We start from the raw sequence: 26,195 nt of genomic DNA, 5'->3' as shown, positions 1-26,195 counted from the left end.
TAATTTTTAAAATACTTTGCAAATAAACAACTTTTCTATCCCCTGAATCTAAACTCACACATTTATAGAAAAGTTTGAAAGATACAAAAACTGTGAAATAAAATCTCCAAAAGGCTCGTATTTTGACATTAAGACGCGATAGCTTTTTATAGTAAAACCATTCAGCACTGCTAATAGGTGGCTCAGAAGGAAAAAAAACCTGTTTTAAAACCAAGAATTGCTTATCAAAAGAGACAGATCTGAATGTTTTTTCTAATATGTTATTTGAAAATGACATTTCAATCTATCATTACTATAAAGATTTCTCTCAAAAACAGATAGAGCCCTGCAAATCTGAGACATCTGCTTTATATCCACAGGTATCCGTGGACCATGTTTTGCAGACCTCTAGACTTAGGGGGAGATCCTGTAGAGAATCTATCCCTGGGAATCAAGATCCTAGTCTTCAAACCTCTAGCCAACAAGGGGAATTCAAGTCTATCCTCTTTTTGCAAAATCGTCCTCCCTCATTATCGCGCACAATGCTGTTCACCAGCTAGTTGCCAGAATCTACCCTAGTGTGGCTGCATTTCAGTGGGGCAGTGTGGATTATCCCCATCATAACTTTATAAAGTATTTTGAACGAAAGGGACTGAAGAAAATTAAGATATTCATACATCATGTTTTGCCTCTGGAAATCCATGATTTAAGTTCTTGCTATACTACTTATATATATATATATATTTTTTTTTTTTTTACACACACACACACACACACACACACACACACACACACACACACACACACACACACACACACACCTCCATTGAAGCTCACCATCCATCACAAAGTTGTTGGATACCAGAAGAGGAATATTTCAAGAATTTCAGTTAGGTGTCTATTCTAAAAAGAACATTTATAAAAGGACCTCATTGCAGATGAGACACAGAGGCTATTCTTGATCTGTCTGTTGACATCAAGTTACATGAGTCCCAAAACTGGTCATCCCACATGATCGTATCTCTGACAATTTCTTCCACTACCCTGCACATGGGAGAAAGAACTCCTGCACAGTAGGTAGAAAGCACAGAGTTTGGAAGCAAGAGTTCTTAGCATTTGGTTCTTGTGCTATTAATTGTAAAGGCAGAAGTTTCTGTACATGCTGGTATTTGCAATGACCTGTGAGGTACGAGTCCAAACAAAACTACGTGTATGAACCCTACAACACTGGTGTTTTGGCTCCATTTACTCATTTTGTTAGTGCAGTGGTCCCTACACATTTATAAGCCTGGTAGTACTGGTACATGAGACTTCTGTGACTGATGCTTTGGGCCCCACTGCCTAGCTTCACCATGTCCCTCTGTGCTGGGTCTCTGGGCCTGCCTCTCAATCAATTGTGCAAGTTTAAACCTCTATAAATTCTGGACAGTTGGTAAAACCTAGTACTTAGCCTGGTAAACAAGTACACATAAATTAAGAGGTCGGAAATCACATTAGGCTGAACAGGACTCAAATTTTTAGTATTTCGTCTGGACTTCAGAAAACAGCCATTTCCCTCTCACGTGGCTTGAGTTTTATCTTCATAATCTTCATGTTCTGACTGCGAGAACCCAGATATTCTACTTAGAAGCATGAAGACAGGAAATTTGCTAAAAAAACTGCACTACAAAAAAAAACTAAGGATCGAAATGCAAAAACCTAACGTGCACATTAGAAACAATGGAATAATGCATACATCAGATACAATAGATGAGTCAGAGACAACATTGGTGTCTCAAAGGCTAGTAACAAAGAGTTCTTCCATGCAGGCTCCAAACAGCAGCTTAATGTTTGGTCTCCCACACCTGCACTGGCACCTTTTAAAAGTCAGAAAATTCACAGCTTCACCTGATGGGTCCTGCATACAAAGGGTTACTCTATAGAGAGTTAATCTCCCCTGTACCAGCCTAACTGAACATACATTTGATTAAGCTCCCCTTATCCACATTCTACAGGCCAATATTAAAATGAGTACAGTATGCAAAATGCCATTTTCAAGGGTCACTCGTTAGCTGCCTGCTGAACATCTACCAGGTATATCTGTTGGAAAAGAATGTGGTTTTTACTGTTACTCGCATAGAACGAGGGCAAAATTAAGAGTTAAATATGCTTTTATCTCCATTTCCTAAAAACATATCTATTGAATACCATCTTTTAAGATGTGGAAAGATTATTTTTGAACAATCTTTGTAGATGTTTTGGTCTTTCGTTATAGCAATCAGTGACACTAGGACTGCATATAACTTCTTCAGAAGTACTTCTTAGGTGAAGGATTGTATTAGAAAGACTATGGTAGAAAATTCCTTCTTGGCTCTAAGATTTTATGTAAGCCCTTGAATTAATTTAATAGTCCAGCACAGTTACATAGCAAAATACTTATCCCTATGGCCCAGGTGCACTTGTGTAAGGTTTAAAGGTTTAGGTTTCAGAAAGGTTACAAAAGCATCCTGCTACGTTCATAGCAATATCTTTCTTGTTGAAAAAGCAACCAAATGCAAGACAGGTGTTGAAACCTTTTCCTCACTGCTCTCCAAACAAATCAGTCCCATTGTTAAACTGCAGTCAACTTCCTTTCATTGGCCAGATATAACACAACACACTGCAGTGAAAAAATGAATCAATCAACCCCATAAAAAGCATGTACTTCAGGAATTCAGCAAAGCACCTTGACCTGGGGGGCAACCCTCCAAAGCTGAAGCCTAGATCTGATTTGCTTTCTGCTCAGAGAGGAAAAAGCAGCTCCAGCTAGGAATAGGATAAAAAGCAGGCATGGCTGATGCTTCATTTTGAGTATTTGCCCTGTAATGGGAAAACTAATTCATAGCCTGTTTGCCTTCTACAGCAAATGGCATGGGCCTCTCACAAGTACAAGTCTAGGACAGCACTAGCCCCTGGATATGTTCACACCGCTGTTTTACTACTGACACCTGATGCTTCAAACAAGGCAATTAAAAGGCCAATAAAGATGAAACCTAATGGCAAGCGTCTTCCATCTCCCCTATACTACGTGCACAAATCAGACAGCTGAAGTATAGCTAAACTTGTTTCAGTATGTCCCATTTTAATTGCTGTCAGGGAACTATACACAAAAAACATCTTTAGAAGCATTCTCTACACCAGTGGTTTTCAAACTGTGGGTTGCGACCCATTACTGGGTTGCGGCAGCTCTGGTCAGCACCAGCGACCGGACTGTTAAGTCCTGTCAGCGGTGCTGCCCATCTAAAGCAGGCTAGTCCCTACCTTTTCTGACACTGCACTGCGCCCCAGAAGTGGCCAGCAGCAGATCTGGCTACTAGGCGGGGGGGGGGGGGGGCCACAGGGCTCCATACGCTGCCCCCAGCCCGAGCACCAGCTCCACACTCCCATTGGCTGGTTCCCAGTCAATGGGAGCTGGGGGTGGAGGGTTGTGCCTGCAGGCGAGAGCACAAGGAGCTGCTTGCACACCTCCGCCGAGGAGCCAGACTTGCTGCCAGCCGCTTTCGGGGCACAGCGTGGTGTGAGGACAGGCAAGAAGCCTGCCTTAGCAACCCCGCTGTGCTGCTGACTGGGAGCCGCCTGAAGTAACCCCGGTTCCCAATCCCCTGCCCCAGCCCTGAGCCCCCCAATCCCAGAGCCCCCTCCTGCACCCCAAACCCCTCATCCCTAGCCTCACCCCAGAGCTGCACCCTCAGCCCAGAGACCTGACTCCCTCCCACACCCAAAACCTCTGCCCCAGCCCAGAGCCTTTTCCCACACCCTGAACCCCTCATTCACGGCCACACCGCAGAATCCTTACCCCAACCCTCATCCCCAGCCCTGAGCCCCTCCCATACCCCAAACCCCTCATCCCCAGCTCCGTTGGGTCGCAGGCATCAATAATTTTCTTCAACTGGGTCGCCAGAAAAAGTTTGAAAACCACTGCTCTATTCAGTACATACTTTAACAAGTGCAAAGATATACATGGCTAGTATGGGCATGGTACATCTGCATACATGGTACATCATTTTAAATAAATGTGGCATGAGACTCCCACCCATAGTAAATCAGTATTCACTTGCTCTCACATTAAAAGAAAGGGCTAAGAAGAGGTGTGCATTTTAGACACCAGCACTAAGCATACAACTGAGTGCTCATTTGTATTTTCACCTTGCAAAATTACTTAGCAAGTTTAAGATATGATAGAGATACTGTTAAGTTTATGTGAGCACTTAAACTATAATCTCTTTCACTTACACACACCCCTTACAGGATTTTATAATATGGCTGGGGGGGAAATGCAATCAGACAAAAAAAAATCATTAGCATACAATGGCTTAGCCGGGAAGAGGTTTTTTTATGCAAAATTTAACACAGAATCTAGCTAAGTTGTACGTACACAAAGTTAGGATTTATGGACATATTTTGTGTCAACCCACCTGGGGCATAGTTTATTTTAAAAAGTATCACTAGACAGTATTCCTTATTAACTTGTTATAATTAAGGATATGATTTAGTCATGGATTCTGTGATTTTATCAGACTTCTGTGGCTTCAGCTTCAGCAGTGAGTGGTAGAGATGGAGCTGGGGCAGTGCATCCCCCCCCCCACCCTCGAAGCTGTGGCAGGAGCTGGGGCTGTGCGCATCCCCCCCCCCCCCCCACAGTTTTGGCTCGGACTGTGCGACCACTTTCCTCTCCCCGGGCAGGGACCTGTGCGCCTCGCCCCCAACCCCCGTAGCTTTGGCCAGGGCTGTAGCCAAGGCTGTGCCTCCGCCTCCCTAAAGGTGCAGTGTTTCAGCTTTCATTCCTTACTCCTTCTAACTCTCTTTCTCCCAGTTATATTTAAAAAAGTCATGGACAGGTCATGACTCCCATGAAGTTTTGTTTATTGCCCACAACCTATCCCTGACTTTTACTAAAAATAATCGTGACAAAATCTGAACCTTACAATATTTAACATACAAAAGTTATATCCTTAAGTGGAAAGGTACAGTTCCATCAGTGTTCCCCCTAAACCACATGGCTGTGCAGCCACACCCCTTACTGGCATGCACCAAGTGTAACTCAGCGCCTTGTAGGCAAGGGAGCTGCACTTTGGTGCTACTGTTTGGGAGGGGGGGTAATGAGAGAGATTCTGCAGAGCTCTCCTATTCCCTGGTCATTTTCAGAACAAGGAGGAGGGTGCAATAATAAACATGGAACACAATGAATGAGAGCAAGTAAACAGGGAGGAAGGAAATGGACTGACTGAATTAGACAGGAGAAAGGAGGTTTTAAACAATTATTCATTATCCAGAGAGAAAACCAATTTTCAAAGCTCAAGGATATAATTAAAAAAAAAACAAAAAAATCAAATATCTCAAAAAGGTTTCCTGTTTGCATGAGTGTAATTTGCAGTTAACCAATGCCCTAATACACGTCCTATAGCACACACAACTCATGGAGGCCCGAGAATCGATCTGGGGTTCCTCTTTCTAGTGAATTTTACAGGGTCAGCTACAAAAGAATATTTAACAAGATGGAGCATTTTAATTCAATCTACTCCTCCAGCTGAACAACATTCTGACTCACAGGAACTACTACTGAGGAAGCAAGGAACACCATTTAGTCCACAGGGACTAAATCTGGAACAGTAGTGCTGTAAAATGCTTCCAAGCGTCTGGAAGAAGCTTCTATCTTGGGTGATCCATCAGAGGGCTACTGTCTCCTTACATTCATTCATTCTCTGAACAGAGAAATGGGTTAAGTGCAGGAATGAAGACCACTTAACTTTGCCTCAAAATATAGCTGCAATATTTAGCAAAGACTACAACGCATTTCATATTCATTTTTGCTAAGATGCTCACAAGAGAGTTACTTATCTGATACACACAATGCACTAGATAAATCACTCAGCAAGTGAAAAAGTGGGCAGGAAGGAAAAAAACAGAATTGATGCTTCACTTCAAGATGCTGTTTATGTCACCTTTTTCCCTAAACTGCAAAATGCAACAACTCAGTGCGCTAATGGAGCAAGAGCTGCAACCCAAGAATCCAACTGGAAATATGTTCCTACTTATTTTAAAGTCAAAGTTCCCAAAAGATTTCCCTCTGCTGAACAGAATCTGAGAAAGAAGATGGATAAAAAGTTCCTTAAACTCCACTGATTCCTCTTCAAACTATAGTCAAACTATTTTTCCCCATCACTTTTAATTATATCCTAAATATAAGTTTATTATTTATATAATTGGTTTCCTAAAATGATATGCCCAAACAGCACAAATAAAATTGATTTTTTTAAAAGCAAATGTCTAAAGCACATCACTTACAGGTAAAACATAACAAACAAATGATGAGGCCCAAACAATGCACTGTGACAAGCTACCATTTAAAAGCAGGGCTTTGGAGCAGAGCCCACGGAGCAGCTCTGGAGCAGTGGAGCTGCAGGTTTTTGCCTGGAGCTGGAGCAGAGCCAGAGCACAGCCCCAAAGCCCTGTTTAAAAGAAATTAAATGCCATGTTTAATGACTGTACCTTTGCTAATTTCCCTCCTGACATCCTCTCCACATATACTCAAGTGAGCATTCTAAAAATTCGGAAAGAATTCTTTAAGAATATTTGGACAGGTAATCATGAGCGTATTAGGGATGTAAGAGTTTAGCTTGATGCTTATTGGTTTCTCTTAATGGTTAAACTCCACCCAGGGTCCCAGCAACCGTGCGGCAGGAGTCCCAGCTGCCACCTGGTGCACCTGGAGTCCCTCCGGACTGCCAGGGTCCGTCACGGTTGCCAGACCTGCACCCAAAGTCCCAGCTGTCACCCTGCTGCCACCTGGCATCCATCCTGGTTGTCAGGGGACCCACAGCAGGGAGCCCCAGGTAAAATGTAGGAGTGTTGCAGCACCCCCCGCACCATAGTTCCCCAGGTAAACGTTTAACTGTGTAACAGACAGAACTGTAATCTAGAACCAAAAGAACAGTTACTGTTTTTAAACGGGTTTCAGAGTAGCAGCCGTGTTAGTATGTATTCGCAAAAAGAAAAGGAATACTTGTGGCACCTTAGAGACTAACAAATTTATTAGAGCATAAGCTTTCGTGAGCTACAGCTCACTTCATCGGATGCATTTTCCACCAAATGCATCCGATGAAGTGAGCTGTAGCTCACGAAAGCTTATGCTCTAATAAATTTGTTAGTCTCTAAGGTGCCACAAGTACTCCTTTTCTTTTTGTTTTTAAACGTTATTTACATCCCTAGAGTGTATTATTTGAAGATCATAACACAAGGTGGATTTCTGATATGGTCTAAATGTAGCTGCAGAATGGCCAGTGTTAACATGGCCCTTGCAGCAGTCATCTGACAGCAACATGCCAATGGAAAGGCTTGAGCTCTCATAGCAGATCCAAAGGTTTGGGGAATCCTACATGAGTACTGCAGCAAAGCACAAGCTGATGACCATAACCAGCTCAGATGCATAATTTTTTGTGGGGGTGGGGGATGAAGGTTTGGGTATGGGATGGGAAATGAGAGAGAGCAGCAATTTTTAACTCCGTTTTCTTTAAAAGCCTCCTCCCTTCAATTTGTTTCCTGCAGGAAACTCACACTGTGTGGTACTTCACTTGGAAAGTAAATCCCTTTACATTTTGATCACAAGACATGTCATTATCACAGAGAGAATTTAGACAAACCAGTAAAATGTTTCAGAGCCTACATCTTTGGACATAAAGAATTCAAATTCGGAAGCATCCCACGCTCCACAGCTCTATTCTCTATGATTCTGACAGATACAATGTCAGCCATATCAGAGGAACCACCTCCAATGCCTTCACAGCAAAACTAGCCAAGTGGAGTTTCTAGCTGCTCTCAATTTGAAATGTGTTATTGACGGTCCTCAATGATTGAATAAAATTCCCCAAAACATGAACAAAATAGAGTCAGGTAAGTGACTTGTTTCTCTAATTACTGAAAAGATTCTAATCATTATGTTGTACTGCGCATATCTTTCTTTTGTTAATTTCAGTATGTGAATCTTAAAATAAATGGAGTTTGCTGTAAGCAAGGCTATTTCAAGCCATTCCACTGTTCTGAAAATATGTGTATGCATTTAATGTATAATATACACAAATACATACACATTTACCATGCTGATTATGGAACATATACATCCCAGAGGTATAACACATTAATACCACTCACAATCCTTAAAATAATTAGCTGCATCGCAAATATTCTTCTGTTTATTTTGTTTAAGTGCATTGGGGAGAGAATTATCTAGGCTTCTCAGTACTAGACACCCCACACTGAAGTTCTGCTGAGGCTTTAAAAGATTAAGTAGAATTTACTAACCTATAAGAAGTACTTTTGTAAACTTTACAAAAATATTTGCCATACAACATACTTAAAGTTTTGTTTAAAATACACCTTGCAAAGTTATATTTTATTTATTTTTAACGCAAAGCTAATATTGATTCTCAGCATTTTTACCTTCTGTATACTATGTGAAGATTCAGTAATTGAGAAAGAAGAGATAAGGTGACCTCTGTAACATATTTAAGAAGTGCCGAGTTATTTTTAAGGACAGATGGAGGTAAAAATTGCTTACTCACATAAAAAGGCTAAGAACAACAAACATTACTTATCCTCAAAATAATGAAAATACACTTAAGTATTGGTGCCCAAAGTAACTAAAATTATATCCAAGTATCACTCAACTATAGAGCCAGGTGTCAACCAGAAAGCACAGTCTGCACATAATAGAACCAAGTCTCTCCAATATCCTTTCCCCTGTTCCCTCTATGTAAGGAAGCAACAGCTCTGATGAAGTCATCCATGAAACTAAAGTAAAATAACTAATCGAAGGGGTTAACATATAAGTGCCCTGGACTATTCTGAACTGGTAACACACTAGCAGAGGATGCTGCACAGAACCTAAGGCAACATGGTTAGACATGTTTACAGTATATACCTTTCAGACATGTTTCGAAAGCCAGAGTTCTTTGTTGCAATAGTCTCACAAATTATCATGTGGGGGACAGACTGCAACCTCTCATTTATATATTATCCTGCACACCCAATAAATATTCCGTTATAGCCCAATGCTAGTAATTGTGTGTGTAATCACCTAAATGAACCCATTTTGCCACATTCTAATTTACTAGCCAAAATAAAGGAATTTAGTGAAGATTAAAACAGAGTAAATGCAAGTGTTAAATACCCTCATTGATATTAAATGAGAGGAGGGAAATATCCATGCACACATCCAAAGTGCCCATTTTTGCAACTTAAACATGACAGCATTCAAGCTGAAGCCTTGAAACACAAAGAGGAATTCAGCTACTACAAGAAACAAAACAAAAAACATCACAAAAGATAGCATCTGCAGGACAAAACTGTCAGCCTCTGAAAGTGAACTTGACCCCGACCCCCACCCCTTAGGTGTGTTTTAGGGGTGACAGACTACAGTACCTTTTCCTTTTGCAGTAGTGCTGCTGCTATTGCCAACTGAGCAGGATGCCTGAGAATCCTTCCTTAACCTCTTGCTCTGAGGTCTGACACTGGACCTGAGAAAATGATGCTGATCCTGGCTGTGGGAGGGCTGGAGAGAAGATGGGGCTTGGGGTAAATTGGGGCTGGATGAGGGGTTATTAGTGTTGTTGTTAATAATCTTCTCTTCTTTCTTTGTGCTGCTCCTGCCTGGAGCTGCCTCTCCTCCTCTTCCTGCCCCTTCTTCCAGGGACTCCTCATCTCCTCCTGCTCGCTTGCCTAGCTTTTTCACCCCTTCCTCCCCGCTGCTGTCTCCCAGCTTCACTGTCATCCTGTTGGGGAGGAGAGAAAGAAAAGAGGGGGGCAAAAAGTCAAGCAACAGACCCCCACTAGAGAGGGAGGAAAATCCCTGAGCTGAGAGGGGAGAAGTTTAGCTGCAGAAATTCCTCTCAACATGGCCGCCGTTGTTTGTTACTAAATCCCCTTTCGTTTGCTGTCCCGACCCAACAACCTGTGCCGAAGAGTGGGAGGGGAAAAGCCCCATAGGAAACCCCCCAAACCACCCCAAAAGGGAGCCAGGCTCCCCAGCAGACCCCTGGCACCTTCCTGGAGGGATTAGGAGTGCCTTTGGCAAGGAAATTGACAAGCCAAACTCAGGCGTTTGGAAGCGCTCGATAGGCACACACACAGAGAGAAAAAACAGCCACCAAAAAACCCACAGCGAAACGGGGAGCGCAGAGCAGGGACAGGGGCCCCTAAAAGTGACTCGCCCCCATCCCCTCCTACCCATTGTGCTGTTCCTCTGGCCCAGGGGGGCTCTTCTTTCTCCTCACCATGGAGCCGAGGTGATCCGACCTGCTGAGGGGGGGAAATTCATATTCCTAGATGCAGCAGCAGCTACTCCTCTCTGTCTCCGTCTCTCTCTGAGGCTGGGACTGGCCAAGGCTACAAAGATTTCCAACTCCCCCCGCCCCCGCCTCCAAATTACTAGGCACCTTTCTGCTTTACCCTAAACTGGAACTTTTTCCCCAGGAAGGTGGCAGACCGTCAAGTACACAATGAGCCCAAAAGCTCTGGTGTCTTTGCAAAGGAGCATCGCTGTGGGGGCTGATTGCCTGTCAACGTTTGCATTTTAAAAACGGCACACCGGGAGAGGATTTGGCTTTCCAAATCCAAAAACTTTGCTTGCTACGTCATCAACTTCCAGCATTTTTATACTTATTGTAAGCCCCCCTATCCCAATTTAAAAAAAAACCCACAAAACGCTCAGATCCAGACATTTGCTGTTGTTTTTTTCAACCCTAAAGAAAACCGTTCAGCTCAGAGATTCTGCAATCACTTTGCCAAGTAAAAAGTTTAAGCACATGATTTGTTACAAGTCCACTTAACTGGGCTCTGCTGCCACTGAAATGTATTATACATCATCGTTAATTCCAAAATTGGACCCACTTTGGACCCATTGTAGCCGATAACCTGACCACTCGCTTTGCTTTGGTTCATAAATCTGCTCAAATTTTAAATTCAGTGGAAATTATCACACTACACACGAAAGTTTTAGACAGTGAGACTGTTAGCAGATTTAATTTTTTACAGAAAGGAAAAATATTACAGACACTATATCTAAAAACAACAAGACTACACCTTTCAATAAAGACGCCATACTAAAATAAAACAGAAGGATCTAGCAACAGCAATGCAATTGCCTTATCACAAAACCAGAATCCATAGTCCAACTTCAATTAAGAAAAACTAACTACCAACAAAAAATAAAATTCCAAGTAACAAAACTAAAACATTTAATAAACGCTGAAGTGAATACAGAAAAAGCAGACACGAACATAACGCATTTGTAAAGGGAGTCTGTTGGCTGCACAACCTTTTACAGTAGTGATTTTGTTAAAAAAAGGGTGACGTTAAAAGTACATATTTTTCTCTCTGTGCTTTAAATTAAGCCATTATATTTACAAGTGTAGAATTATTTTGGGAAATGGTCTCTGTCAACAGCGTACACAACTGGGCTGAACTATATATCAAGGCACTTAAACCCTTAATACATATTAAAACGTGGTAAACCATCCACCTGACAAACCACCTCAACTACAGACAAAAAGGCAATTTATAGTTTGTTCTTTAAAAAAAAAAAAAAACAACACTTTACCTACTAATAAGACTAGGGGTGTATGATATTTAAGGAGGGTTTCAATCCCTTTTATTGAAAGAGAGTAGTTACAAGCCACCGTTTGTTTTATGGTCACAAATTAAAGGAATACATCCTCCAACGACTAGGGCAACAGGGAAGAAAAGGTACTCTCCCCACCAGAACAAAATCTGCAGAATGAAAGGCAGTGTAATGGCTACTGAAGTACCAGGAAAAGCAAGTCTCAGCGTAACCAACAGTTTCTTTTATAAACTGTTTTGGCTAAAATCTCTGATGCTTATCACAGTGCAACTCTCCTCCCAACCCACACACCCAGCTGTTGTCGCGTAACTTTCTTCTCCACATTACACCCGTTTTCCCCTTTCCTCCAAAACGGAAAGATCTTGACACCTGTAGAGCCTTAGCTTTTCCATATCTTCATGCTCTGCTACCCCTTCCTCTGGTAAAACCCACACTCCCCTCGATGGGCACTTCTCTTCTTTCCAAAAATTTAATAAGACTAGAAAACTGTGTTTTAATAAGGAGTTGATCTGTGGTTCTCCTGTCCTTCTTTAGAACCAAAGACACATGAGAAGGAAGACAGCGGCAGTCTTCAGGTCCCACGGGGCAAAATGCCGTTCCACACACACAAAATATAGATGCCAACTTTTGGTTCCTGAAATCGCTCCTCTTTTTCCTGATGCAGAGATCCCCCCTGCCCCAGATCACACTAGAGGCCCCATCTCCTAATGAAGCTTTACCTGATGCATCAATACCCCGCCGCAGCCTTTGCGCCCCAGGTTTTCCGGTCGATCTTCTGGCTCTGGCAGCCCCAGGACCCGCCCAGTTGCACCCCAAATCCGCCAGCTCGTACAGCTGCGTCAGCACACCAATATCCTTCGATTCCAGCTGTCCCCCCACACCCCAGTAGTTTCTGCAGCAGCCCGTGCTCGGCCGGAGAGGCGAAGCCGGCTCCCTAAACCACGGCCTCTGCCCCCGGCCGGCGCAGCTGGCCGTTCTCCGCGGGCCCTGAGGCCCCCCGACCGGACCAGCAGCCCCCACCCCTCAGCTCTGGAGCTCGATCCTGCAGCGGGCCACGTCCAGGAGCCCTGGCAGCGGGACGCGGTTCCGCTTCCTCGTCGCCCTGAGGCCGGCGGCACCGGGGGGAAGCGCGGCGGGCAGGCGCGGGCTCAGCTGAGAGCGCGTCGATACCCCCAGCTCCTCCCTCCAGTCCCCAAACAAACCACCCCATTGGCCGATAGCGAACGGGCGAAACGCGAGAGGCGGGGTCGCGGCCACACCGCTGGCCAACCAGAGAGCGGCGCGCGGACGGTGACGCAATCCTAAGGCAAGGGGACAGGCGGGATCTGGCCAGCCTAGGCAGGGGTGGAGCGGGACAAAATCTAGAGGCGTTGATTGGCCGAGTGAGGGCCAATGGCGCTACTCGAGGGCGGGTCCTGAATATGGAATTCCCTTCAGAAGCGTCCGGAAAGGGGTGAGGCCTGTGAAATTGGCGTTTCCCAGCATGCAGTGCTGCGCTCTGGTTGGGTTGCTGCCCGCACTGTAGGGTCAGCGTCTTAGGTAGGGGCGGGTCCTGAGGTCTTATCACGTGGGAATGGTAACATATCCGGGGAAGAACTGCTGTCTTCCAGAACTGAGGAAGAAACATAGCAGCCTGCAAACCAGGGAGTTGTAGTAAATATTATCTCCCCTCTCTTCGGGTGGTGTAGCTGTGTTAGGATAGTGTCTTTTAACTTTCCCAGAGGCTGTACCCTTTTCAGGAGGGGGATTTGTCTTGCATGCTCCCAACTTTCACCTCACTTTACTTGCTTACAAAATCAGCCATAAAACTGCTAAATTATTAGTTTTATTATTACTGAAAAACTGCTTACTGTCTCATTTTTACCATATACTTAAAATAAATCAATTGAAATACAAATATTGTACTTACATTTCAGTGTATAATCTATACAGCAGTATAAAGAAGTCATGGTCTGTATGAAATTTTAGTTTGTACTGACTTCGCTAGTGCTTTTTATGTCGCCTGTTGTAAAACTAGGCAAATATCTAGATGAGGTGCCCCCTGGAAGATCTCTGTGTGTCCCCAGGGGTATGTGTACTCCTGGTTGAGAACCACTGTGTTAGGGTTTTCTGCCACTTGGCTATACTGTGCTTAAGGGTACTGACTCTGAGGTGGTCACAGTCAAAGAAATTGCATCTCTTGTGTCACTGTCTGAGGGGAGCGCTGTAGCCAGTCCAAATCTGGTACAGAAACCTGATCCGCTCCTAGGTATTCTGCAACCTACTATGCACAAGGGGTATGTGATGTGTCAGAAGTAAAGGTAACCTAACTAGTGCCAGAGGAGAACAAAAATGGAAAGAAAACAGTGAAGAAGAAAAAAGCAACAAATGCTGCAGGATCAATCCTATCAACCTGCCATTCCTCAATGCCATAGGCGCCAACTTCCCCTCTTTCCTGTGGGTGCTCGACCCCCCTCTACCCCCAGCCACACCCCCATTCCAACCCCTTCCCCAAATCCCCGCCCCGGCCCTGCTTCTTCCCCGCCTCCTCCCCTGAGCACGCCATGTTTCTCCTACACCCTCCTGGAGCATGCTAATGCTGCCAAACAGCTGCTTGGCGGCAGCCAGGCGGTAAGCGCTGGGAGGTAGGCGGAGGAACGGGGATGCGGTATGCTCAAGGGAGGAGGAAGAGGAGGTGGGGTAGGGGGTGCAGCGCACCCAATAATTTTTCCCCGTGGGTGCTCCAGGGCTGGAGCTCCCATGGAGTCAGCGCCTGTGCTCGATGCCCCAGAAAACTTCAGCTTTGGCAGATCTTCAGAATGGTGAGAGTAGAAGCAGAGTTTTGCAAGATTTCACATTGCTAGTAAATTCCACCAGGAAATTGGAGCCAACCAGATATTGTCTTTAGATTATGCTGTGGGGAAGGAGGCAGAGTATATCTTTCAGAGTAGCAGCCGTGTTAGTCTGTATTCGCAAAAAGAAAAGGAGTACTTGTGGCATATTAGAGACTAACAAATTTATTTGAGCATAAGCTTTCGTGAGTTACATCCGATGAAGTGAGCTGTAGCTCACGAAAGCTTATGCTCAAAGAAATTTGTTAGTCTCTAAGGTGCCACAAGTACTCCTTTTCTTTTAGAGTATATATGAAAATCCTGTGATTTGCTGATGATAGTCACAAAGATGACCATTAAAGAGTTCTGTCTATGTTTGATGCATACTTTGTATCCCAGAGAAATGTGGTTTCTGAAAGCGTGTGTTGTCAGCAGAGAATTCAAGTACTAGGAGAATCTGTTGAATCTCTTATAAGAGCTGTGCATGACTTTCTGGAAAACAGCAATTTTGGGACTGTAAAACATGAAAATATCAGAGATAGGTCATTGGCCTTACCAATAAAAGCTCTCACTTAGCTATAGTTAAAGATAGATTTAACTCTACACACAGCTGTCTAGATCACAAATGCATCCGATGAAGTGAGCTGTAGCTCACGAAAGCTTATGCTCTAATAAATTTGTTAGTCTCTAAGGTGCCACAAGTACTCCTTTTTATTTTGCGAATACAGACTAACACGGCTGCTACTCTGAAAGCAGACTGAGCAAATGCAGCTGCAAAACAAAAGGCAGGAGCAACTTGAAAAACTAGAAAATAGCTAAGAAACTGTAGAGAGACACAGCATGATTGCTGAAAATAATTATAAAACCCTGGAAAAGTCCCAGGCAAAATACAAAACCTTTCAGACTAAATATACAAGATGTGAAAATATTCATAGCCAGAGAGAGGTATGTCCAGCCAAAGTTAAAAGACATAATAAGTGCATACAATATGGACATTTTGCAACTCTTTGCTGCACTAAGACAGGGGGACTGGCAGTTAAGAGCTGTTGTTTTGGGATTGATCATGTGATGACACAGAGCCTGAATGGAGAGTGAAACTAAACATTTATGGAAAAACTATTGACTTTAACAGTTACTAGGAGCAGACATGACAGACATATCACAAGGGACATATAACCACCTTCAGTCCTTCCCAGAGCTGAAATCACTTACACAGTCCTGACTAGCCATGAAAGTATTCTGAGCAGCATGCGACAATTCACCACAGAAACAACTTTCAAAGATGAAAGCTTTGCATTCAGCATGCATGTGATCAAAGGATCAAAAACCAACAACCTTCTCAGCTACAATGTGGCAGCCTTAATGGGACTAGTGAGAAGGGTGTAAGAATTTGATTAAGTATTTGGTGATATTGGACTTTTGAAAGGAGATACAGTACAAATGACTCAAAAAGAAAAGGAGTACCCGTGGCACCTTAGAGACTAACAAATTTATTAGAGCATAAGCTTTCGTGAGCTACAGCTCACTACATCGGATGCATCCGATGAAGTGAGCTGTAGCTCACGAAAGCTTATGCTCTAATAAATTTGTTAGTTTCTAAGGTGCCACGGGTACTCCTTTTCTTTTTGCGAATATAGACTAACACGGCTGCTACTCTGAAACCAGTACAAATGACTTTAAGAGATAATCCTGAATCATATAGTAAACCTCACTGGATTCCTATCCAATTGCTTCATAAAGTGGAAACTGAGTTAAAGAGAATGGAATGGATTGGCACAATTGAGAAAATCTCTGAGCCAACAGCCTGGTGAGCCCCAGTTGTACTGATTACAAAAACATGGAAAAATACAAATCTGTGTGGATCTTAAAAGACGTAATGTAGCAGTTGTCAGAAAAATGTATCTTCCCAACACTGGATGACTTCTTCCCCAAATGAAAGATGCTACTGTATTTTCCAAGATGGATTCCTTTAGTGGAGTCTGGCAAATTCCTTTAGTTTAAGAGAATGCTAATCAACCTACATTTATCAAACCCTCTGGGAGATTTTGCTTTCAAAGATTATTTTTGGGATTACCAGTGCATCTGAAATTTTTCAAAGAAAGATGGCAGAACTGTTAATAAACACAAAGGGAGTTGTAGTTTTTGTGGGTGATATTTTGATATGTGGGTCATTGAGGTAAGAACTTGACAATACCCTCAGTTTAATCAGTCAGTCTGGATTGAAGCTAAATAAGGAATAGTCCATTTTCCACCAACACCAGATCAAGTTTTTGGGACAGACAATTAACAAAGATGGCACCTTAGAGACTAACAAATTTATTAGAGCATAAGCTTTCGTGAGCTACAGATCACTTCATCGGAAGTGAGCTGTAGCTCACGAAAGCTTATGCTCTAATAAATTTGTTAGTCTCTAAGGTGCCACAAGTACTCCTTTTCTTTTTGCGAATACAGACTAACAAGGCTGCTACTCTGAAACTTAACAAAGATGGAATCAGTCCTAGCCCTGAGAAAGTAAAAGCAATTTGAGAATGAATGCACCAATGAATGTACCAAGACATCTTGGCTATGGTGGCCACATCAAGAAATTGTCTTCAAAAGGGTAAAAGAAATTATTTCAACAGCACCAGTTCTCAAGTATTATGATGTGAACAAACTGACAATGGTCTGTGTGGATACAAACAGCTATGGCCTAGGTGGTGTATTGTTGTAACAACATGGATCTGTGTGGAAATCCAGTGCATTTTTCCCTCGCACACTCACAGAAGCAGAAAAACTACATGCACAGATTGAAAAGGAGTACAAGTATAGGGGCACGTGAGAACTTTTACTTATATCTATGTGAATTGGATTATTTTTCACTGATAAAAGATTATAAACCACTTGTAACACTCAACAGAGAAGACCTGGATCAAGCACTGCTGAGATACCAATATCTTGTGATAAGGTTAATGCAATTTTACCTAAATATGTTCATGCGAAAAATCTGGTAGTAACAGATGTGCGGTCACAGAGCCAAGCATTGCACTCAACTATCCATGAGCTTGAAGATGACATAAAGGTGTACATTGATGCTGTGGACTCATACAGAGTAGTCTTAGAAAAGAGATTACTACATCATTTACAAAAGGTGACCTTGAGAGATGTCACTCAGAGAGCTGCCAGATCTAGAACCTGGTGACTGTGTTTGTGTTAAACTGGATGGAGAAAAGGGAGGGAGAACTTCAGCTGTCATAAAGAAAAGTAATCACCCTAGATCGCTAAGGTGCCACAAGTACTCCTTTTCTTTTTGAGGATACAGACTATCACGGCTGCTACTCTGAAACCTAGATCATATGTGATTGAGACTGACAGTGGAGAGTTCAGTAGAAACCGTTGACATCTTGAGTTTGTTCCTCAAAGGAACAACCAACAGAGCAAATCCTACAGGTGGTGAATGCAGAACAAGAAGACTTGAAGATTCCAAACTGACCTCAGCCTGTCATTGCAATTAATGGATAGCCAGATGATCGAGTTGTTACGTGTTTGGGTCATGTAAACCAGTATGATTCAGAGACACTTAACAGACTGATACATACTGAACTTTAAAGATAGTGTGATAATGTAAATGGTAGGAGTGTAAAACTGAAAGGAGAGATGGGATGGAATGCTAAAATTTTATTATAAAGTTCCACCACTAGGTGGTGCCATGCATAGCATTCCTTACCAGAACTGGTAGCAGCCATATCTGGCAGTGCATTAATCTTGAAGAGAACACATCTTTTGTATTTCTCTCCATGATCTGTATCCAGGTCAAATCTGGTAGAGAAGCCTGACCGGCTAGTAGAAGCCCTGCAACCTACTGTGTACAAGGAGAAAAGGAGTACTTGTGGCACCTTAGAGATCTAGGGTGATTACTTTTCTTTATGACTGTTAGTCTCTAAGGTGCCACAAGTACTCCTTTTCTTTTTGCGAATTCAGACTAACACGGCTGCTACTCTGAAACCTGTGTACAAGGAGTACATGACACTCTCCCTTTCTGTGCCTAGAAACATAATTTTTCTTTAACAATGAAGGCTGAAATCATCATATCCATTTGACTCCAGGAGCTGGGGCTTTAAGGAAAACAATAATTATCATGAGACTCATGACAAAATCATGAGAATTAGCAACATTGGTCCCTGACCAATGTGTATAAGATGTGTAGCCCTGGATAAGATGGCTCAGATATTTAAGTATGAAGTGTTTAATTATTGAGCATGTTATCACATGTTCACTGTGATGTTAATATCTATGAGTGGAGGTGCTGATGGCAATAGAAGTTTTACTTGCTTAAGAAATAGAAGATTTGACCTCCAACTATCTTTCAAGGGGAAGAGCTGCCAAGAGCTCCTATGGCTGTTTATGTTCCTTTTTTGCCTGAAGTGGCCCTGATATACCTCAGAAGTCTCAATTTTTTTCTCAACTTTAAAATGTGGTATTTTCTTGGTGTTTGGTTTTAAATATTCTCCTGTGAAAACTGCAACTCACTCACTGTAGTGTTGTGTTTAAGAGCCTTCTGGAAAGTAACTAGCCTTTAAACTGAAGTCCTTCCCAATCCCCTGGGACCGATTGCTGGAGTCTCAGAGAACTGACCTTTTTGGTTTTGCTACCATCTATCAGAGTCTTCTTTTTTTTGCAGTATGCAGCAGAGAGATAGGCTGGTCCAGTGGATAGGGATCTAGCCCTGAGAGACCTAAGTTCTACTCCCCCACATGGACTTCTTGTATGACCTCAGGCCAATGCCTTCAGGACAGAGTTTCAAAGGTTTTTGGGGAACCTAAAGATACAGCTAGGCATCTAGTGCAGTTTACAAAGCACCTAACCTTCTTAGTGCTTTTGAAAATCCCACTAGGTGCCTAAATACCTTTGAAAATCTGGCCTTTAGTATCTCTGTGCCTCAGTGCTCCATCTGTACAATGGGGATAACAGCACTGCTCTACCTCAGAGGGGCTGTGAGAAGAAATAGTTTAGACAGTGTGAGGTGCTTATATACTATGGTGATGGGGCCGCATAAGTACCACAGAGAGAGTGGGAACTTCTCTACTATCACTGCTATCTCTTCCCTTGGTTTTGCCTCTTCCTTTCATGTACACTCCTCAAATTTCTCTCTTTTCCGAATGTAAACTTGGCTTATAGGGCTTGAATGTATTTCTTCTGAGTCTCTTGCAGATGCAGGGGAGGGTGTGGGGGGGAGGGGGTTCTTCAACACTCCCCACCCCCTGCAGAGGTATTCCTGTTTTACAGGCTCATCTAAGGACTTCCAGATCCTTAATTTAATTACCAGCCCTTTATTATCTTAATCATAGTATCATAGAAGATTATGGTTGGAAGAGATCTCAGGAGGTCATCTAGTCCAACCCCAACTAAATCATCCCAGCCAGGACTTTGTCAATCCGGGTCTTAAAAACCTCTAAGGATGGAGATTCCACCACCTCCCTAGGTAGCCCATTCCAGTGCTTCACCACTCTCCTAGTGAAATAGTTTTTCCTAATATCCAACCTAGACTTCCCTGACTGCAACTTGAGACCATTGCTCCTTGTTCTGTCATCCATCACCACTGAGAACAGCCAAGCTCCATCCTCTTTGGAACCCCCCTTCAGGTAGTTGAAGGCTGCTATCAAATCCCCCCTCACTCTTCTCTTCTTCAGACTAAAGAAGCTCAGTTCCCTCAGCCTCATAAGTCATGTGTCCCAGTCCCCTAATCATTTTTGTTGCCCTCCGCTGGACTCTCTCCAATTTATCCACATCCTTTCTGTAGTGGGGGGGTCCAAAACTGGATGCAATACTCCAGATGTGGCCTCACCAGTGCCAAATAGAGGGGAATAATCACTTCCCTCGAACTGCTGTCAATGATCCTACTAGTGCAGCCCAATATGCCATGGAATGAAGCTCAATATGCTGTTAATCACCCTGCCTCTGTTTGTAAACAAAATACTGACTCTCTCTGCCCCAGGGGCACAAACTGGGAGCAGCTCCTCTCCTCTGTGAACTCTGATTCCACATTAATGCTGTGCAGCTAAGAGCTCCCCCTGGGAGCACACCTCCTGTATGAAACTCAGAGTGGGGACAGGAGCCCCCCACTTCCCCCTAAATGTTGTCCCTGAATACCAGAAATCCTCTCTTGGGCTAGTGTTTCCTTTTTTTTTTTTTAAGCACCAATCCTGCAACAAGCTCCATGTGAGCCTAGATTCCCTACTCTCTTCACTGAAGTTGAGGTGTGCCAAGACAGATCCAGTTGTGGGATTGAGCCTTAAGTCTTTAATATTGTTTTGACAATGAAGTTTTGGAATTTTGAGCAAAAATGACCTATGTATTACTGTAACCCTATTTCCCTGGTCTTGTATTAAGACATACCATTTTGGGGGTAAGACAAAGAACTTTAAAAAAAAATCAACATTGAGGAAGTCTAAGCATATAAATATTATGCAGTCGTAACAATCTGAAAATCATCCAGAATGGCGTAGAATAGTGTGATGAGTCTCAAACCTTAACAGAATTCTTGTTCCTTCTTGGGCAAATCTTCTCAGGTTTTATTTATTTATTTTTCCCTTCTCTGTTTCTTAGCCATGGAAGCCACTTAGATTAAACTGAGGTTTCCTAAAAGTACAAAAGGAAACAACTAATATCCTTACTTTAATTTTAGCATCACTCCAATTTGCACATGGAAGAGAATGTGGTAACATGATAATGCAAAAGATTCATAAAAGATTATTTCAAGCTTATGATTTACTACAAGCCACTTCTGTTCATCTGGAAATGATCCCCTTTGAGACTGGTCATATGTTTGATTTAAACCTATTGTTGAACATCCACCAGGGGAATCCTTAGTGGAAGCTGACATCTTATTGATCAGCCAGTTTCCTCAGAGGAAGCACATATGTGTACCAGTTTGATATGCACATCAATCACCAATTTATTAAAACAGCCCTACTGTTGATATGGTTGGTTGATTTACCTATTGAGGTCTAATGTCCAGTTTGTGATTTCTTTGCAATAAAAAGTGAATGTTCCTAAGTTGAAGATCTGATTACACAATACAATTATAGTGTATTCCCACAGTCCTTGAAGGATAATACAGTGCAGAAAGTACATGCATCCTGAGATCTTATTTGCTTAAGACTAAGGTACATAGTACAGAAGAAACAAGAGGCATCTGGTGTCAAACCCAATTAAATTGATATATGACCATAGTAGCAAGAGTATTTACATAACAACCACAATGGAGGAAGAATTCTATTGAAAAGAAGTCTACACCTCTGGGATTTGGCGATTAGAAATTAATCAGCTATACAAAAAACTCTCCTCAAGAAGATGACCAGATCCAGATGAGTGGTAAAGCCTGTGACTTGTCCAGATCTATAATGTGTTGTTAAAAATTTAAACTTCAAGGGGAGGAGGTGTTCAGGGCCAGACAGAAAAGATTTAGAGATATGGTCTTTAAAGAAGTCTGTTTCAGAGTAGCAGCCGTGTTAGTCTGTATTCGCAAAAAGAAAAGGAGTACTTGTGGCACCTTAGAGACTAACAAATTTATTTGAGCATAAGCTTTCGTGAGCTACAGCTCACTTCATCGGATGAATTTGGTGGAAAATACAGAGCGGAGATTTATATACACACACAGAGAACATGAAACAATGGGTTTTACCATACACACTGTAAGGAGAGTGATCACTTAAGATGAGCCATCACCAGCAGCAGTGGGGGGAGGGAGGAAAACCTTTCATGGTGACAAGCAAGGTAGGCTATTTCCAGCAGTTAACAAGAACATCTGAGGAACAGTGGGGGGTGGGGTGGGGGGGAGAAATAACATGGGGAGATAGTTTTACTTTGTGTAATGACTCATCCATTCCCAGTCTCTATTCAAGCCTAAGTTAATAGTATCCAGTTTGCAAATTAATTCCAATTCAGCAGTCTCTCGTTGGAGTCTGTTTTTGAAGTTTTTTTGTTGAAGGATAGGACCAGACACAAATCAGACGTCAAGAATTATAACACTCAAAAACCAATTGGAGAACACTTCAATCTCTCTGGTCACTTAGGGGTACCCTGTATTCTATTCTGGTTATAACCTGGCTTGACTCTGGCCAGGTAGGTCACACCAAACAGTCTTGAAACTTACCTTAACCGCAACCAAATTTAACAACTGTCACAGGAAATGTTGCTTTCTACATTTGTTATTTTTTTAGTGCCATAAACTTACATTGTGCTTTACAAACCTAGAAGAAGACACATTAATTTCCCCAAGGAGCTTAGGGTCTATGGCTCTGATCCTGCACACATGCACATAAGTAAGTTTGTACACTTGTGTAGTCCCATTGACTCCAGTGGGACTAGTAATGTGTGAATTTACTCATGTGTGAAATGTTTGAAGAAGTGGAGCCCAATAAAAAAAGACATTGGGCAAAAGCTGAGATAAGGCAGGGTGGTGGGGGGTTTTGAAGATGGTTGAACATTTTTGCATTCCTTTTTATAGCAGACAGGGTCCAAGAGGTAAGAGCTTGTGGTAAGCTTTTACACCAGCACAAAACAAAATGGAATTCAACTTTAATGTTATATTAACATAGTTCCATTGTTATGGCAGCAGTGTAATTTTGGTTTGTTTCACATCCTGTATATTTTATTGTATAAATTAAACAGAAAAATATATTAAGTTGCACATTTAACAAGAAAAACAGGAATAGAACAACTTTGCTGCATTGAACGTGTATAGCATTGCTGTAGGAACTTAAACCCTTATATGTCCTAACTCTAATTTAACCATGCAACCTCAATGTTGTGTCAGGTTTTTTTAAATTCAGTTTATTACATGTTATAATATTTGGCAAATAGAATATCCTCATAAGCCCTTTCTTGGCTATAAAAGAGAGCCACCAGCATGGTAAACATCTTTCTATATTTTTCCTTTTTAATTGCCTTATGTTTGATGCCATGAAATCTCATTCATGGCTCATTCTTTCCTCTTAAAATATCTTCAGTTGTTTAATGTGACAGATGACAATGGACTGTCCTTCTGTAAAAGAGGTGGTCCCTGTCCTTTCCTATTCAGGTAAGAGAATTTAAACAAGTGGTCAAATCTCCACTGTTATTAATCCATACAATATATTAAATAGAAAGCACCTGGTCATACAGACATAACTAGTTTTTCGGTGGTCGGGGTCATGCGTTCAGAACAGGATGAAGCATAGTGGGTGTTGCTAGGGCTTGTACACTGCTGAAGCGTGTCCTGCACCTATCCTTGTATGTATTGTTCTTGTAGCTGTGTCAGTCCCAGGATATTAGAGAGACAAGGTGAGTTAGGTAATATCTTTTATTGGATCAACTTCTGTTGGGGAGAGAGACAAGCTTTCACTGTGACACCCTGAATATCTTTCCCAGACCTGAAAAAGAGCTCTGTGAAGCTTGAAAACTTGTCTCTCTCACCAACAGAAGTTGGTCCAATAAAAAGATAATACCTCACCCACCTTGTCTCTCTGTACCTAGCCTGACATTAAACAGGGGACTTCAGATTTTCTGGGCTGTTTAATCTGGCACCTTTCACAAGTACAATAACAAAAAAATAACAATAATATGGAAGGAAGGATGGTCTTGTGATTAAGGCACTGGACTGGGATTTAATTAATCTGTTTTGTATACTCAGATTGTAAATTGTTTATGGCAGTAACTGCCTCTTACTATGTGTTTGCACAGTGCTTATCGTGTTGGGGCCCCTAAGTTGGGGGATTCTAGGTCCTGCTGACATACAAATAATGATATTTTAAAGGGACTGCTGAACCTTTAAGAAAATCTAAAACAGTTGATGTCTTCTTGAGTTCTGGATGGTTGTGCACCCTGAGCTGTAAGTCCGATTTGAACCTCCTACCCATTTTCTCCCTCCCCTTGCATTTTTGGTTAACTTATGGTGTGGAGTCATTAACTTTTTTTCCACCTGTACCCCCAAATCATCAAGTCTTTCCTTCTTGATAACAAACTGTCTTTTTTTACTCTGACCACATAATCCCAGAATCCCTTTGACAGTTTCTGCCATAAAGGGAATACTGTAATACATCATTTACATTACATTATCATGTAAGGTGACACTTACATTCAGTGCATATAAATCTGATAATTTCTCATTTTAAATTATATCTATAATGGTATAACTATGTTCTCTGTGCAAATTTTGACCCTAATCCTTCAATCTTGTATGCATGGGATTAATGTGACTTCAGTGGGGCTAGACGGTCACAGGGGTCTGCTCAAACAGAACAATTTTAGGACTGGGGTCTTGATGAATTGCACACTTTCCCCTGCTATATATTCAATAAACATACTTATGGCAGCTATTTAGATTTTTATCACAAAAGCTTTGATGCTGTAAATATATTTCATATCAACTCCTTTCCCTCACCAAATAAAAGAGACCTTTTAGGGGTCACAAACAAAAGGTGGTGAAACACTGATATTTCACTATAAAATATTATTAATTATTTGTATTAGACTAGTGGTCAGAGGCCTCAATTAAGTCAGGTCCCACTTTGTTAGGCACTGTACAAACACAGAGTCAGACACTTCCTTTTCTCAAGTGCATACAAACTAATGGCCTTGTGATGGGGCAGCTGCCCATCACTGGAGGACAAGGGATTAAAAGCAGCCCTGGGGAGATGCGCTGGGGGCAGCCAATCAGAGGAGGGCTGAAGGGAGCAGCCAATTAGGGCCAAGTAGGACCATATGAAAGGGGAGTTGCAAGGCTGAGAAAGATAGTTCTCTGCTGGGAGCCCAGGGAGGAAGGACTGTGTCCCTGAAGGGCCAAGAGAACTGCCAGCACCCTGGACAGAGCCGTGCTGCAAACAGGGCATGAGGAAGTCAGAGACAGCTCCTGGCTGGTTGCAGGGGCGTTTCAGACTGAGGCCCTAATACAAGGGTAAAGAGAGTGCTGGAGCCAGAAGTGGTTTAGGGGAAGTGGGAAGTGGTTAGACCATGGACTGCAGTTTACCACTGGCAGGAAGTGGCTAGACCAGGGACTGCAGGTCCCCCGGAAGGGGGGGAGCACAGTTTGTGACATGGCCGGTGGGCTGTGTCACTGACGAGGATGCCGCAGTCCTTGGAGAGGCATGGATCCAAAAGCAGGAGTCATGGTGGCAATACACTACCTGAAGGGGGCACACTCAACTGCAGAGCTAATTTCCAAGACAGGCTGAGGAGGCACCAGAGTGGGGAGTGGACCATGTTACAAGTGGTGGAGAATGCAGGCAGCACAGTAACCCCTGAAAAGGGGAGGACAGAGGCCTGTGGGGACAATTGTCCAAGTATAAGGGGGATTGAGAGACTAAAGGAAATATTGAAGGTGGGGATTAGGGATCCGGAGTATGCAGAGGTCTTCTTTTCAGAGCATTATTGCGCCATCCCAGGTTGGACACCGGGGTCAGTACCTCAGCAGAAAGGGACTGACGGATAGCAGGGAAGGCTGAAGACCCTGCTGCAGGAAATCCTGGAGAACCAACAGAAGCAATGGGTGGCACAGTGGTACCTCCGGACTTATCTGGGGCAGCTGGTTAAAGAACAGCAGGCCCTGATAAAGCTCCTGTGGAGAGAGGTTAATAGAAGCTGCAGAGACCAAGAAGCGAAGCCAGGCACCAGGGTCAGGAGGCTGGTGGCTGGGCTGTCTGATTGTTATGCCTGCAGGTGGCAAGGACTTTGGAAAAGAGATTGCCCCTACTGGGATGGGGGACTGAAGCCTCAACCCGAGAATGGGAAGGAGTGAGAACCCAAGAGAATCCCCCCTG

At 42.8% G+C, this 26,195-nt stretch overlaps 1 protein-coding gene across 3 annotated transcripts in view; it reads right to left on the bottom strand.

The window, feature by feature from the left end:
* Window positions 1-12,764, bottom strand: part of CRAMP1 (cramped chromatin regulator homolog 1) — a 135,300-nt gene extending 122,536 nt beyond the window's left edge. Inside the window, exons 1-3 of one of the 3 annotated variants that reach the window (XM_043494346.1) lie at window positions 12,331-12,764; window positions 10,219-10,290; window positions 9,415-9,764 (exon numbers count right to left, since the gene is read on the bottom strand). In XM_043494346.1, the coding sequence (XP_043350281.1) occupies window positions 9,415-9,764; window positions 10,219-10,268 (400 nt within the window). In that variant the 5' untranslated portion in view covers window positions 10,269-10,290; window positions 12,331-12,764. Of the gene's footprint in view, window positions 1-9,414; window positions 9,765-10,218; window positions 10,291-12,330 lie in introns of those variants that run through there. The other 2 variants (XM_038419742.2, XM_038419743.2) reach the window with 2 other exon arrangements.
* Window positions 12,765-26,195: the final 13,431 nt, after the last annotated feature.

This window comes from Dermochelys coriacea, chromosome 10 (assembly GCF_009764565.3).
Source record: "Dermochelys coriacea isolate rDerCor1 chromosome 10, rDerCor1.pri.v4, whole genome shotgun sequence".
Classification (NCBI taxonomy): domain Eukaryota; kingdom Metazoa; phylum Chordata; order Testudines; family Dermochelyidae; genus Dermochelys; species Dermochelys coriacea.
Note: the sequence above shows the minus strand (reverse complement) of the source record. Positions and strands in the feature narration are given on the sequence as shown.